General features: G+C 47.1%; 1 protein-coding gene across 1 annotated transcript in view; it reads left to right on the top strand.

Moving 5' to 3' along the window:
• Positions 1–3,445: 3,445 nt before the first annotated feature.
• Positions 3,446–15,705, top strand: part of LOC144170275 (spatacsin) — a 50,001-nt gene continuing 37,741 nt past the window's right edge. Inside the window, exons 1-14 of the mRNA XM_077699964.1 lie at positions 3,446–3,705; positions 3,781–3,911; positions 4,000–4,194; positions 4,481–4,916; positions 5,637–5,778; positions 6,245–6,395; positions 6,739–6,911; positions 8,439–8,666; positions 9,093–9,275; positions 10,675–10,874; positions 11,188–11,405; positions 11,848–12,004; positions 14,699–14,899; positions 15,133–15,221. Of these exons, the coding sequence (XP_077556090.1) occupies positions 3,536–3,705; positions 3,781–3,911; positions 4,000–4,194; positions 4,481–4,916; positions 5,637–5,778; positions 6,245–6,395; positions 6,739–6,911; positions 8,439–8,666; positions 9,093–9,275; positions 10,675–10,874; positions 11,188–11,405; positions 11,848–12,004; positions 14,699–14,899; positions 15,133–15,221 (2,674 nt within the window). The 5' untranslated portion in view covers positions 3,446–3,535. The remainder of the gene's footprint in view (positions 3,706–3,780; positions 3,912–3,999; positions 4,195–4,480; positions 4,917–5,636; positions 5,779–6,244; positions 6,396–6,738; positions 6,912–8,438; positions 8,667–9,092; positions 9,276–10,674; positions 10,875–11,187; positions 11,406–11,847; positions 12,005–14,698; positions 14,900–15,132; positions 15,222–15,705) is intronic.

The following is a 15,705-nucleotide window of genomic DNA, read 5'->3' as shown; positions in this document are numbered from 1 at the left end:
TTCGCAACCAGCATACTGATGTACGCAGGCTGCTTTATGCAGGAATCAACAAAATGGTTACTGTAAGTGGTGAACAAATGCGACGTTAGGTTACGGTAAAAAGATTGCATGAAAGGAACCCTAGAAAAGCTTAGCTAGAAAGAAAAAAAAAAACCCTAGAGCAGAAGTGTTTCGATCAGCATCTGCCAGCACAGTAGAAGCAGGGCAACAATATCTGATCAACGAACAAAACAAGGGTCTTAAAACAGCGTACACTCGGCATGACAATATACAGCCACAGTGAACAGCCGTGGGTGGATACAATCTGCAACTTGATAACAGCCAGAAGTAGGTGAGGCAGCCTTCTACCCCACTGACCAGAACCTTTTGAGCCATACTGACAGTGCAAGATGGGAAAGGGCAGCTTAACATTTTTCAATCCATTGTTTGGGCAGACATCAATGGTGCATAAACAAAAAACTGCAGCCACAACGTATAATGTAAATTTTAACTGACATTCACGTGGTGAAAGCTGATCCCCTACGTCACACCTTCATGAATATGTTGCTGGAGGAGGTGGCGGCGTCACAAAAAAGTTTGTGAAAGGTGCACAATAGAACCTGGCTTCAATAGAGGTTTACATGGGCAGTGAGGACGTGCCAGCTCTCTCACAGTCATTGGCACCACACACAGTCCTCCTCAGCAGGGTCCCTCAAGTGAATACCACTTTGGAACACAGTGGGCTAAAATACCACGCAGAATACTTCCACTTCATTCTTTCAGTTCAATAAGCACGTACACAAGTCTTCAAATGGCTGCTCATGGTAGTTAAATGAAGTTGGTTTCATGCTGTGCCAAGGCTATCGCACATGAAGCCACTGCTATAAGTCACATTTATGCATACAATGGATGGTTTTGAACAACTAATTTTCTTGCACCCGAGAAAAATAGTTTGAATCTTGAGTGCCTAACAAGCAAGATTCAAAGAACATCTTCCATGCACTACAAGGCACTTTCCTCACCACTTGTTTTTCTCTTTATTGTGCAGCTGAATGTACAGGATTGTTTTTACTATTTACATATCGTAGGCTGCAATCAACCTCTCCCCAAGCCCTTTTGCTTTTTCAACGGTGGCCCTTGCTAGAATTTTTGTGTTTTTGGCAGCTTGGCGGCATGCCTGCCTTGTCTTGCGCTGCTGATGATCCATCCAATGATCCTGACTTGGAAACTGGTTGCATGCCTGGTGCAGCTTCTTGTGTTGCCTGCTGGTCTGCTCCTTGCACTGCTGACACAGCTGGGACCTGTATCGAAATGGATGGCATCATTGAAGGTTTTGCAAGGCTTTTGCACAGATATTTAGAGCACAAGTATGTACTCTTAAAATCCAGCACACCAGCATGCTTATTTACAAAAAGGGTTCCAGCAACATAACATATTCAATGACTCTGGCTTTCTCATAAAAACACACAGTTACGATCAGCTGCGCGCTGCCGTGTTGACACTGAAGTCATTACTTAAACCAAAGAGAAGGCACCTACAATAAACTCACAGGACGCCAACAATGTTTTCAGAGGTCGTGCTTTAACAAGACATGACTTTAGCAGTTGGATTATTCAAGACTGAACAACCACACAAAATGAGTAAATGTTTTGAACTTATTGTGGAACAGCTACGGAACAACGAATGCATGAAGGCAGCTTGTGTATTATGGAAATGGTACCCCAGAGGCACTATTTAGTTGCTATTTAGGCAAGCACCGTCTGATCAGCAACATTTACGCTGTTTGACACCTTCGCACGTAATTTCCAACTGTTCCTGCGCTTCGGCACGCTTGTATAGAGGCACTGGAAAAAATAGAGAGCCTTCAATTTCACACGCGTACCTGGTTATATCTGGGCGTGAGACCTCGGTTAGACAGGTGATGATTGGTACTTGTGGGCGTGTAATGTACACACACGGTGCTTAGATATATCAGTGCGCGTTATTGGTCATCTAATAGAAACATTCTACACGGGAATTTTCACAAAATTAGGAACTCCCGTAAAATGCAGCCCACTGCTCCAGAACGCCCTGCATGCCTGCCGCTCTTAGCAAGACGAGGCCGTCTTCTGGAAGGTTAACACGAATGAAGTACGAGAATTTTTTCGCTGTGTGGCCTGATAAGATACCCTGTTTCCTACGTTTGTCGCTCTCAACATATAAAATTAACATTTGCTCACAGAAACAGCTCTACAGTGCGTCAAGACATCAACAATACACGAATAGTGCAACAAAGAAAGAACCCGATTAACCATCCGGTCAATAAAACATCGTCTGCGTGTTAGCGACGAACAGAGGTGATATGGTCGAGTTCCGTGGTCGAGTTGGCCGTTATGGCTTGTTTAAGGCACCAAAGCAAACGATCAGCTGTTACTCAGCGTCCTTTCACGATTTTGTCAGCATGCCGACCGCACGTCGGGTAAGGCGACAACAATTACACTTATGAGTGGAAATGAACAACAACCGTGTATACTTACTTGGGGTTATATGACGCGTCGCTCCGCTACTCGTAGTCTTCCAGAACGAAATTTAACGCTGTGCAGCGGCCCTTCAGCAGACACATGCCACCGATGCCACCGCTGACCACGACCGCCGACTCGCAAGCAAAAAAAAAAAATAATAAACGAAAAAAAAATACGCTTCGCCGCCGAATCACCGGCTCCGCTAAACTCAGCCGCGTATGCCGTTCACAAATCACTTTCCCTCTTATAAAAGAGTACTTCTAAACCTTAATTAAAACTTTACGTATAGTACAAGTTGTTTATGCGACTAATAATTTATACTGTAATAAACATTAGTTGTAGCTTTTCAATTTAAAAAAGATATTTCGAGTCAAGTCAAGATGTTGGCATAGTCAAGCCAAGTTCGAAAATCACACGTCTATCTGGCATGGCCGCCCTCATGGGGGTTGAAGCAGACGATCAACGGCTCGCATAGACACTAGCGCCAGTGTCCCCTCTAGTGTATATTAGTATGAAACTCTATGGCTGGGAAGGTAAACTTGGTTCAAAATAAAAATAAAAATTGGAATTCATATACATTATTTAATGAATCGAAAAGAACTGTGATAAGGGAAGAAGTCTGAGAGTCTACCATTAGTATCAGGATAAATGCAAGGTTTATTCAAGCATTGCATATCTATGGAGTTGTGACCTAACTAGTTTGGAGGACAATGTTCATCCAATAGCACAAAAAGAAATTAGCGAAAAAGTTGGCAGCAGCTGTGTCCTTGAGCAGAGTCCTTCAATGTTGGCTAGAGCCTGTATACGTAAAAAAAAAAAAAAAATCCGCTGAAAAGATTTATATTGAAATTTATTGGAACGAAATTTTTTTTTCTTTTTTGGAAAGGCGATTTTGCACAGAGGGCGCTAGTGGCGCTAGCTGCAACTTTTTTTTGCACGTGATCGTGTTTACATCACGATGGTATCTGGAGGGCTGGAGGCGTGTGCTGTGGTTGAGCTACGAACTCCGTTAATTGAGTCGTTGAGCGTTCCTTCGTGATGTTTCCCAGGCTACTATGGCTTTTACCATATTAAAGAAACTAAGTAAACGCAGGGGGTTAATAGAAGGGGCTCTAATCAGCCCGTCACCAAGCCTCTCGTCATACTGCTATTTACGGGACCGCACAGTCAGAGTGGTTGATCTCAAAACCGAAATCGTTACGGCGATCATTGATGACGCGCAAGAGTAAGTTCCGGATGAACGTTTGAGACTTCCTTACATTTCGTGGAACCTTTGTTTCTTTCTGATCTCTGTTTCCAGCTTTATTTGGAGAGAAGGCGCAGATGTGGACGAGCTTGCAGTCGTATCTAACGGCCACGAAGTAGCACTCTACACTGCGCTCGGTACCAGCGCTCCCGTAAAACGGCAGCTCAGCTGGGCGGCATTACACGGTTAGTTCGCGTGATTTCTAACTTATGTCGCAACTTAGACCATATCCTAAAATGGGGCGCAGTCACTGCTGTGTTTTGTTTTGCGCAGATCCTGAACGCATCGAGTGCGTTTTTTGCAACGGCAATGACTTCGTGTTTCTGGTCAACGGGTTGCACCTCGCAACCGCTGTCCTCATTGGCGATGTGCTGGAGACTGTATGGTGCCTGGAGTCGCCTTGCGCTATAATCAAAGTAAAAGTCATCGGACAAGACTTGCACGTGCTTACGTCGCAAGGAAGCCTTTGTATCCTTTTATTTGATGTGTAGTGCATTGTTTATGCTTGTGAATGTCGTTCCTTTGTTGCTTAAAAGCTTGACGCCTTTAAGTTGATTGGGTTATTCCTTGATGAAAAGGCATGTGTGACGTTCAAGCGATTGATTGTTGTCCTGTTTTAACACATTTTCAAGCGAGTGCAGCAATGAGCGCAGGCGATTGTCACCTTGTTTTAACCCACCTCACATGAGTGTGGTGTGTGTTAAACATCGATGTATTTCTATTCAGGGACAGTCGACCTTAACTCAAAGATCAGTTGGATACAACATTCAAGATGGTTCGCAGACAGTGCACTGGGAGCTACAGCAGGATCTGTACGACTTTACCAAGAGTGTGGACTTCTGCGTCTGCCGCCAAAGTGAAACTGTTGTCGTTTGTGTCGGTCATGCGCAACTGTACGCAGTGCATCTCGGACACCTGTCAAATGGGAAGGAGGCCAGCAGTTACGATCGCAAGCCAGGGGCACGCGTCATTACTGCCCTCAAAAAAGAGAAAAAGGCTCTGGCATTGTCCAGTAGCATGCGTGGTGGTCAGTGTGAGCTGTTGCTTGATTTGCCCAGCCCAGATGCAGACCAGCACGTTATGTGGATGCCAGATGACAGGCACCTCGTTTTGTGCAGCGGCACTCGAGGTCTGCAAAGTGTGGCAGCCTTTGAATTGGACGCCAACGGAAAGTTCTCCCTTGTACCAAGGTAAGCCATCATCATGATCATCATCCTGCTGATGTTCAGTGTAGAACAAAGGCACCTTCCACTGAATTCCAAGCAGTCTCGCCATGTGTCATCAGGATTGTGCTGCTTCATTCGTTCACTGCACGAGGTCGCGGGTTCGATTCCCGGCCGCGGCGGCCGCTTTTCTGATGGAGGCGAAAAGCGAAAATGCCCGTGTGTACGAGATTTCGGCGCACGTTAAAGATCCCCAGGTGGTCAAAATTAATCCGGAGCCCTCCACTACGGCGCGCCTCATTGCCTGCGTTGTGTCGGCGCGTTAAACCCCACAATCAATCAAATAAAAAAAAATCAATCAATCATTTGTTCACTGCGTGTACTCTGTCTTTCCTTACTTTTGACCCAGCCCATCGGTAGCCATTTTGTTGCCCAAGTGACCAACACATCACCCACCGTGTACACGTTATTGTCCTGGTCCATGATGCTGACTTCTCCTTAGGCTGACCCATGTTTTCTTTTATGTTGCTAATTAAGACTGAGTTTAAGCCTAGGGATAGGCGCTCGATTCTGAGTTTAAGCCTGTGAGGGTAAGCCACATAGCCTTCCACCTAACACTGCTCCGCTTCAAGAGCATTCCACTTATTTTTTTCTTTGCGTGTTGGCCATCCTTTGCTCTGTGAGCTTCCGCATGGGCATTTTCAGATGCAGAGTGAATGCGTACTTGGTCCGTCTCCCCTTGTACAGTGAGAGTGGCCTGCCGGGCGAGGGGTCGTTTTGCGTGGTACTCGACCCCAGGAGCACCCTGGGGCATGCTGCGGCATTTCTCTTCTCTGACTGCACGGCCACGCTTGCATTTGGTGCGGCCACCCGGAGACTGCTGGCTGAGGTAGGATGTATGTCTTATCCTTACATGAAAATTGCAAGAAACCTGTGATTTAAACAAGCGTCGTTTGTATATGGGGAAATTTGACAATGCAATGAGTACAATGTTAATGACACTTGTCAGCTGAGGCACACCCCACCAGCCTGGTTATGATGGGGAAGTGTCACTGTGCCTTATGATTGGGAAACCCTGTGGTTCCATGGCAATAATTCTGTAAATGGTGTGATTTCATTCTTCGAAGGAAGTCTTTGTTTATATATTTGCCAAAGAAGGAAACTTGAGGTGTCAACACATCAGCAGCCAGCTGTGCACGTTTTGCCTGTTTAGTACATTAGTTCTGCTGCTTACGGTGCTGCAGAAAAGTACCAACTAGTTAGTTTGTGTGTATGTGTTGATCGTAGCGACGAGTTTCCAACTTGGCTGAACTGGGGACGGTGCTAGAGCCTGGTGCTCGTGTCGTCCTGCGCAGGTGATGGAGCGGACAGGGACGCGTGCGGCTGAGAGCCTGTCCCAGCTGAACCAGTGGCAGGTGATGGCTGTGGACCCCGGTGTGCTCCTTCGGGGAGTTCAGAACCGACAGCTTGACATGGTGGCCTTTTTCCTCAAGGCAAAGGAGGATGGCAAGTGACGGGGTGGCCCGCCTCTGCTTTCTTGCTTCTCTGGTGTCTACTGCAGGAGAGGGGTTCCTCTTCATTCCAGTGCTTTGCTTTGGATTAGCTTGGATGGGTTCATCTGCATCAACAGGCATGCGTGCATTCGGGATAATGCTAAAAATTAAATTGGATAATTAGGCTCATTGCTGGCTGCTACTGATCATGATCAACGACAGGACCATGCTATGTGGTTCTTTCTAACCAAATGCTGGAACGTTGTAATCACAGGCCAAATTTCTCGCGTGTTAGCTGCCAGGAGAACATGTCTTGCGTTTTTCGTTGTGGTGACGTGTTTGTTTTCATCCTCCAGCCTTGGCGACCCAGCTGTCCCGCGAGCGAGATCCCCAACAAGGCGTTGCCCAATTGGAGCTGCTCTCAAGGGAAGCTGACATGTGGGGCAAGGTGTTGGAAGAGCTGGCAGGCTTCCTCCGGCAAAGTGCGGAGGACCTCTCCTCCAAGGTTTTCTCCCAGCAGCTGCTTCAGGTTGGTGGCTTCTGATCCTTTCCTGGACTTTTCTTGAGAGCCAACAAAAGAGCAAACTCTCCTAGCTCTAGCACCGGATTGTACCACGTACATTGTAATGAGTGGACATCAAGCTTGCTGAAACAGTGCTGTGTTTATTACCATTGCTTTGTGTTATCAGAAATCTTAAAGTTCCCAGTACTGTAGAAAGTGTAGCGAACATCTTGTGACTATTTATGCATACTTCCGGTATTTAGGAACTTGCTAAACACCTTGAAAAAAAAAAAAATATTGGGTAAGCCCAATGAGCTGTGGAATAAGGATTACTATATGAGTAATGCTGAGAGGACAGAAAACAGGCATCGTGGATTATAGAACACGGTTGAGTGTGAAACATTCTAGCTCAAATTAGGAGGAAGAAGTGGAGTTATGCTGCCCAGGCATGTGATGCGAAAAAGTGACAACAGGCTGACCATCCAAATGACCGAATGGCTGACAGCCCTAAACAAGAAGTTATGCTCATCATTGTGTACTGCTTTAAGCCTTACGAAGACCAATTTAAATTCAAGGGCGGGAGCACTTCTTATGTGCTGCTGCACTTTTCTGTTTTTTCCATTAAAACCACTGGGCATAAATTGTGCTTATGTAAAAATTAAGTGTGCGAACACATCAAGCATTTAAAAGGAACGCTTCGCACCTGTTCAGGGATTCTGTTTATGAAAGCTACTTTGTGGTAGGATAGCTCAAATAGTATGCACCTCTGTACTGCAATAGGTACAAGCTTGGCTCCTTCAGACAGTGTAGAACATAAATTAATCAAAGTGACAGGGTGGGCCCATAATGTGACAAGTAAAATATGAAGCCACCTTTATTTACAAAAACAGTGTGTAAGAGAACGTTTTTACAGTGAGAAAAGAGGTAATTTGACACATTTTTTTAGAGTTGCTGGGACTTGAACCCAGGTCTCTAGTGCCTGAACCAGCAACTCTACCTGTAGGCCACAAATCCCAAACATTGGGCTCCTTATAGCATTTGCTAAGGACTATTGCACAGGAATATTCAAAGAAGAGAAAGTGGGAGTGTTTAAAGTGGTCCAGTAAATGGTGTTAGCTAGGTGTATACGGAAAGTGCTGCGCTTGTGGCTATCTGGGAACAGATTGTCACAATGCAAGCAAAGTGGTCAGCAGTTTGAATGAGTGCTGTGATGTTAATTGTCCGCACTATTTTTTTTTGTTCATAATTAAAAAAACAGTGCTAGGGACAAAGACAAGGAAACAGGCTTTGATTGTCCATTTCATTTTTCTAATTTTGTGTGCTGTTCTGTGACTATTTTTAGTCATGATCAACCAGCTCACCAAAGCAATTCTCATGAACCATTTTTGGTCTTATAGCAAAATAAACTGTAGGTTGGGCTAGCCAGTGCTTTTTGTGGCGGAGAACAGCTAGTATATACATAGTCTGTATGCACTGGCCAAATTCAGTGTGCTTGTTTGTAGCTATCAAGAGGAAAAACGTACCCAGGGTTAGAATGCAGCCATGCGGTTTCAGCTTCTCCTCTCCAGCCTTGTCCGCCTGCTGAGCATGCTGCAGCCCAGAGACATGGACGACAGGTGGCCTGAAAGGGCGGAGCTTCGGAGGCGCGTCGGCAAGTCCATAGCGGGCTACCTGATCCAGCTTCGGAGCCACGTGCACCGCAACTTGAACGAGCCGCTTGTCACGCCCCAGGTCATTGAGCTCCAGGACTCGAACCCTCACTGGGCCACGCTTACTGACAAGGTGATTTTTACCTTCCTGCTGGCCTCCAATAGCTATCCGCACATGTAAAACTGTAGTGTTAGCTGGCAGCCTTAGAGCCTGCAAATAAGAATAGGAGCACTGCAGGCTGTGTGGCCCAGTTTCCTCCCGCTAACTTGCCAAGTGCCTCGAAAGGAGACTGGATAGGGCTTACATCACCTGCAAAATCGCTGGCATTTTTCATTTATTCTGCGTAGTCTTTATTGGCTTGTTGTGCTTGAATGTTGACTGGTTAGAATCGTCATGGGGAATAAGCATTCCTTGCCAAGTTCATTGTTAATTCATGTGGGAAGGGTGCTCGTGGGCATTCTCCATGTCTTGTCTGTACTTTTGACTCGTTTGAACTCGTCGTTTGAACCCTTTGGCAGTGTTTTCCACTTGGATGCGGGCACGTTGTTCCCTGTGCAGGAGGTGATTCGGGAGTGCGTTCGAAAAGGGAACGTGCCCGAGGGCCAGTACCATCTGCTGAGCCGCCATGGAGAGAAGGGGAAGGCGTCGTTGAAATCCTTCCAGGACGTGGCCGAGGAGGAAGCTCTGCAATGCCTCAAGGATGGGGACTTCATCACGGCTGACCTTGTGCTGGCCAATGTGGTGAGGTTGGCGTTCTCGGAGCTTTTTGCATTCTCTTTACTTGTGAATGCTCTTGTCTTATCTGTTCTGTGTAAAAACTAACCAGTACTAATCCTAAATCAATTGACTGCAGGAGGCAAACTGGCTTTAGCTGCTGATCAGAAGTGTACACTACAGCATAATTTACTTAACATTTACCCCAAGATGCGACTGGGGGGGGGGGTTGCTGTGATCCTTTTTTGTGTTGCGACCATTTCTTGTGCTCCTGGTCCATGCCGTACGATGGGCCTGTACGAGTCACACAGCTGGTTTTAAACTGAAGGTGGTGGAGCATGCGTTGATGCACATGGAAACCGTGCAGCTGGGCGCGAATTCAGTGTTGACCCAGTGTGTGTACGCTACGGGTGAAAACGAGAGGCTTTTGGGCGGTGAACAGGGATCGCTGTGTGATTTCTGGGCCGGGAAGTTTCCCGGTGTTGGAAAAGATATTTTGGAGTGTCTTGACGGCACAGAAGATGGTGCGCTGTAGGCCGACAACAAATGCGAAGCTGCAAGCGACTTCAGTGAAGAGGACAGCTCCATATGATTAGCATGTTGGGAATAAAAAAGAAATTTGATTACATAATTTACCTCCGTGTTTTTACGAAAATGGTAAGGCTCTAACAGCGCTTCTCTTAGCTACTTTGTGTGAAATTTCAACTTTTAAAAACCTCTTGCAATTTTTTCCCGCATAATGAACCCTCCCCCAAATTCATGGTGAATTTTCTAGAAAAAATGTGGTTTCATTACGCGAGTAAATACCCTATTGGAAAATATAAAGATTACAATTTTGTGACCAACACTGTTCTGTCTATTGTTCCTCCAAAAATGCCTAATTATCTCTAATTGTGCTGCTGAGCACGAGGTCACTGGTTCGATTCCCGGCCGCGGCGGCCGCTTTTCTGATGGAGGTGAAAAGCAAAAACGCCCGTGTGCACGAGAATTTGGCGCATGTTAAAGATCCCCAGGTGGTCTAAATTAATCCGGAGCCCTCCACTACAGCGCGCCTCATCGCCTGCGTTGCGTCGGCGCGTTAAATCCTGCAATCAATCAATCAATCAATCAATCAGTCAATAAATCAATCAATCAATTATCTGTAATTATCGAGAGAACTAATTGACCGACTAAAAATTAATGGCATATTTGACATCAGTGGGAAAAAAGCAGCAAGACTGACAAGTTTCACAGAGTTTACTTCAAAATTAAAAGAAATTGTTTTAAGAGCAGTGTGCCCCCTTGAAAGTTCAAGCATAGCAGTACAGTCATCTGCCATCTAATACGTCATTGCTGTTCCCCAAACTGGGGTCCTACGTAGTTTCTCCAGTAACAAGCAGATCGGTGCCAAGTTTTCTCTCTTGCACGTTTCTCGATGACTACCCAGGGGCTATGCAGCACCGAGAAGCTGAAAGACATGCTGCTGCTGTGTCGTGACCGCCGCATCAGCAGGCTGCTGAAGGAGGAGCTGTCCAAGTTGGCCGCTCTCAGCAAAGACGACAGTCGGCTGCTTGAAAAACTTGCCAGGGTCGAGGCCGTCTTCTGCGACGACAAGTCGTGGGCCTGCTCGGCCGCCACCCGGCATCGGTGAGGGAGACGGTTTTGCAAGTGCCGCTGAACCTCTCTACAATTTCTTTTCTCTCGTGGTTCCTGCATTGATTCTGCTGTCAAGTCTAATTCTAAAGACGTGCTCTAACCTAAACTTTCCTTGAGATATTGGCATGCTTTGCTTATGCGTGACTGCCAAGACCATGTGTGGAGAAGTCTTTGTGGTATGTAAGTGGCACTTTTCTGTTAACCATGACTGCTGTCTTCAAGATCGGTGCACATGAAATTTATGTGTGTCTGTTGTTAGCACACGCGAACAATAACAAAAAGGCCTTGGTGCTTTTATACTCAGGGCCAGTGCCAGGCACAAGCAGCCCTGTGCATCCAGGCGACCGTCTGCCTCCGTGAAGCCCTGCCAGCTGCCGGAGGTGTGCGACCACTGGGACGTGCCAACCAACCACAGGTTGACGGCGCCCTACTGTAGACTGGCTCCCTCGTGGCTCATGTTTTGGGACTCTGACACTGTTGACCGGCTGCTGGCAGAAGGCCAGGCAGTGCTTGCATCACAAGGTTAGGGGCAGCCTAGTACATTTGGGGATTGTCAGGAGAGGAGGGCCAGCGTGGGCTTCTTGTCGTTCTCTTGTAGTGAGTGTGGCAGCTAATCCCTGGCAGGTGGAAAACAAAAGCACCAGGGGAAGCAATGGTAGCACCTTGTTGAAAAATTCTGGCTTATATAAACCACTAAATTGCTTTCTAGTTTAAAAGCCAATTTAATAGCCAAGTTGTAGTTTCAGCAAGTTTACCCCTTGGGTGAAGAACTGTTATGGTCAAATGATTTGACACTATGGGCTGTGGTGGATTAGTGCTTTCATGTTAAAATGAACACATTCTAGCTCCAATGGCTTCTTTTTTGTCTTTTTAGTCGACAGATTACAGGCAAGCCTGCAGGGTTGCTGAGCTGCGTTAGTGCACCAACAAGCTGTGGCTCTGAGTTGGTGTTCACCTCTTGCAGACAATGTCCACCTGGGGCCTGGGAACGAGGCGTGGCACCTTCTGCTGGAGTACGGGTTGCTGGACAAAGCTCTGGCCAGCCCGTTACCATGCGAGGCAGTGGAAGAGATAGGCTGCATGACACACATCCGCCGCCTACTTCTCGCAGCCTCGGCAAGGTGAGGGCTGGTGCTTGGGCCGGCAAGCTTGAAAAAGAAAAATTGGCGCAGCTTGTTGCACTAGTGGTGCAAGGCTGGAGAAGCAGTGGAGCTGGGGTCGACCTAGCTGACAGCGGATCCCAGGAGAGGGAACCCAGCAGTGCAAAGTCGTTTTGGACGGCAGTGTGAAGAAAAAGACCATGAAAATATGTACAGTGTTTTATTCAGTAGCAATTGTTGTCATCCCTTGGGATCTTCTGCTCATTGCAGCTGTTTAGGCTTCAAATAGGCTCTGGTGTGCTACTCAGAGTGGGATTCTAGCCGTCTCATATGTTGTCGAGCAGCGACAGGACGGCGTTCGCACTGCGCTGCTTCTTCCTCGGGAGTTGCATACTTTTTCGGCTGACCCATGCTTTGCAAGAGTGTAAACAATGTGCTCAGCGCGGAGTCGCTAGGTGCTGTGTGTTGCCGGCACAGTGGCGTCAGCGGAGTGATGTGCCCCGCATTGCCGCAGTGAGCGCCTCGCTCAGGGGGAGTTCTTTTCTTGCTACTTTCTTTTGCTGAAGCCACTGCTTGAAGCTCGTGCCGGGCTTTCTTTTTTCTTTGCCAACGAACCAAGCTCAAGCTTAAACAGCTCTGCAGTTTAAGATTTAAGTCCACAGCTCTACCAGTCTTTATAGGGGTAGCAGCCATGGCCCATCACGACCCAACCTGACCAATCGATTGACCACAAAAATGTCCACAGCAGTTAGACCAACCACCTCAAAGCAAACTAGGGACACGAAGGAGTATGTAGTAGCTCTGATTTAATATTGTGGGTAGGAATTAATTTAGCTCCATGGGTTTCAGCTTTCAGAAAGGTGTTGCAGTGGTGCACTAATGCTGTATTCGGGTGGTCGTTTTAGAGCGCTCTAGAGCACTCCGAAAAGCGACTCCATGTTCGGGTGGTTGAAATCGAGCGCTCGACGTATGTTCGGTTGGTCGTCTCAGAGCGTCGTACTCCACTCCGAGCACCTCCGACTGCTCTGACTCCGAAGTTGGAGTGCCGCCGAAATCCGGAGGCGATTGGGTCACGTGACCCCGGCCGCCGCGGCTCGCCTCTGGCTCGCCCTGCTCGCCTGCCCAGTCGGTGGCGTTCGCTGAATCCTCCCTTTCTGTGCTGAGGCCTCGACAGCGGTTAGTTGTGGGAGTGTTTCGACGATTTTGCTTCTCGTGCTATTCTCCGCATCATGTCGAAACGGAGACGCCTGTTGAGTGTAGGGTAGCCGTCTCCGCTACTTCTGCAGCTTGAAATCGACGCCGAGGAGGACAGCAGCTCAGACGACGACGACTCGCACGTTTACGCTGCGAAGTTCGCCGAACCACTTCCAGTGTTCAAAGTGCAGAAATACGTTCGCAAAGTTGTGCACACCTATTCTTACCTTCAATCATTGCGAATAACAGGCGCTCGGCTGATGTCGGGGAACTTTGGCTTGGAGCTAACGTGTCCGATACGGAGGCCGCCATTTGTTGAGACACCTTTGCCGGCCTGGCTGTTTGCAGTTGCCGTTTTGGCCACGCTGCGGCGCCACGGTCGCGTGCTACTCCAAGATCGGGTACGCGTTCGGTTGGGGAGCGGTGACTCTTGCTCGGATTGGGGGAAGCGGCACATCGGCGTACTCCGAGTCGGAGTATCAGAGCGACCACCCGAATACAGCATAAGTTAACTTGTTTTTGTGTGGTGTTTTTAAAAAGCACTGTGGTAAAAGTTCCACGGGCCACAAGTGCTTGCTGAATAACAATATGCTTCTGCAATTCCAAAGTAACCCTTAAAGGAATGCACCTACATCACAGGCACCTTTGCATTTGTTGGAGGTTATGTGCTAATGAAGCTTACATATTAAACCTGTGGATATGGTTTCCTCAAGCAGTTTGAACCTCATCTACACACAGGAAAATTGCAGCCTATCTGCAGGCTGGAAGCCCGCACATTTGTTATTTGAGGTGGTACACTGGTGTTGAGGAATAGAGGGCCACTCTAGACTTTTTCTTGCTTTAACCTGTGCTGGAAAGAAAAAAAAATTAGATGGGAGCTAGTAGGCATAAATGCCTGAACAGTGGAGGGGAACACTAACACAGGGCCATACCCTTGGAAACATTTTTTTTTTCTAACAGTACTTCAATATCATCCACCTAACGATGACAGGTAACCTTCTGGAATAGTAAAGAAATCTGGAACTTTCTTATAAAAGGGGAAAGTAAGTTGTTGTGGTTGAAGTCAGACAGAGAGCTGTCTACACTTGGCATATCTTGTCAGTGGAATTGCTTCAGATTTTGTAAACCTGCTTCTGTGTTCTAGCAGTGCCTTTGGGCTGCTTCACAGCATAACTTTGGTGCCACAATGTAAAGCCAACAACTGGCACTTGCTGTGCACAGAAGTTTTTGTACATTCTTATTGACACGTGCTTTGAGGCAAAGCCAACGTTTTGCACAAATGGGTGCAGGTGAGTGTTTTTTGCTGGAGAATGAGGGATCAGTGGACTGAAAAAATTTAGAGCACCATTTTAGAATGGTTTTCCAGTCAAATTGCTGGTTCTTGAAACTGGCGTATGGCAGTTTATTTGCATATTTTTGATGGAGGTAAGGAACAAGGCTGCATGTGTACTCAACCTTCAACTTCTAATTTGTAGTTTTTTGTTTGCGCAATCGTGTTACATCTTGGTGACACCTCCGCAGGGAGGGGCACGTGGACGAAGACACGCTGGAAGACTTTGAGGCGCTCCTTGGCCTCCTGGGGGACGCTGGCCTGCGGCCTTCCCAGCTGGTGGCTGCCCCACTCGGCGCAATCACGCCGGAGGACTTTGTGCACCGGATGGTGCACTTCTGCCTGCAGCATGGCCTGTACCACCTGCTCTACCTCTTCCTCAAGGACCTCGGGTAGGCCGGAGAGCAGGGCGGCTGCCGATTTAAAACTGTCACCTGCGCGAGTGGCTCTCACCACTGCCGGTTATACAGATCGAACTGTTCATTGATGTTGGTCTTGCTGCTCATGGCTGTTGTTCGCCAAACTCATTGTGTGTACTTAAAATCGCTGTGGCTGTGCAAGTTGCTGCACAGTGAGCAAAGCATCCTTGCATTTGACACTGACTTGCTGTTACCGCATGTTTCAGACAAGAACTGCCTCCTTTGTGTGCCAAGTGCAATGGCTGGTTTGTGTCGGCCTTGCGTGAGCACTGGCGTTGGATGGAAGACCCAAATGGTGAGGAGACCTCTAGCTCTTGAACTCTAATGCCCAGAGCAGAGATCTCATTCCACTGTAACCTTCACGCATATTATACAATTCTCTTCTAGCAGTACTTTACCACTTAATCTGAGTGGCTTTACTTTTATTTAAAGGGTCTAGCTCAACTATTATTGTACTTCAAGAACAACACAGAATGCCTGGAAAAATTTTTTAGGAGGAGTAGGAAGGAAGGAGGGGGGGGGGAGAGTTCGAACTGCCCCTGATGACTGCATCCCTGGGCATGAGTATGCGTTTTCTAATGACTTTTACCAAATTTATTTTTCCATTTTATGTTTTACGCAATCCTTTGTAAATATGCTTTCTGAATCACTTTGTAAATATGCTTTCTGAATCACTTTGTTTATGCATCGTGAGCAGTTTACTTGGACATTGAATGCAGCTTGACAAAAAATATTTCTGTACTGCCGGCACTACTAGTAGAAAAGTCAATAAAAATAAA

The sequence above is a fragment of the Haemaphysalis longicornis genome, unplaced genomic scaffold (genome assembly GCF_048455015.1).
Source record: "Haemaphysalis longicornis isolate Haplotype H1 unplaced genomic scaffold, Haemaphysalis longicornis Haplotype H1 scaffold_2, whole genome shotgun sequence".
Taxonomy (NCBI): Eukaryota; Metazoa; Arthropoda; class Arachnida; order Ixodida; family Ixodidae; genus Haemaphysalis; species Haemaphysalis longicornis.
This window is presented reverse-complemented; position numbering and strand designations above follow the sequence as displayed.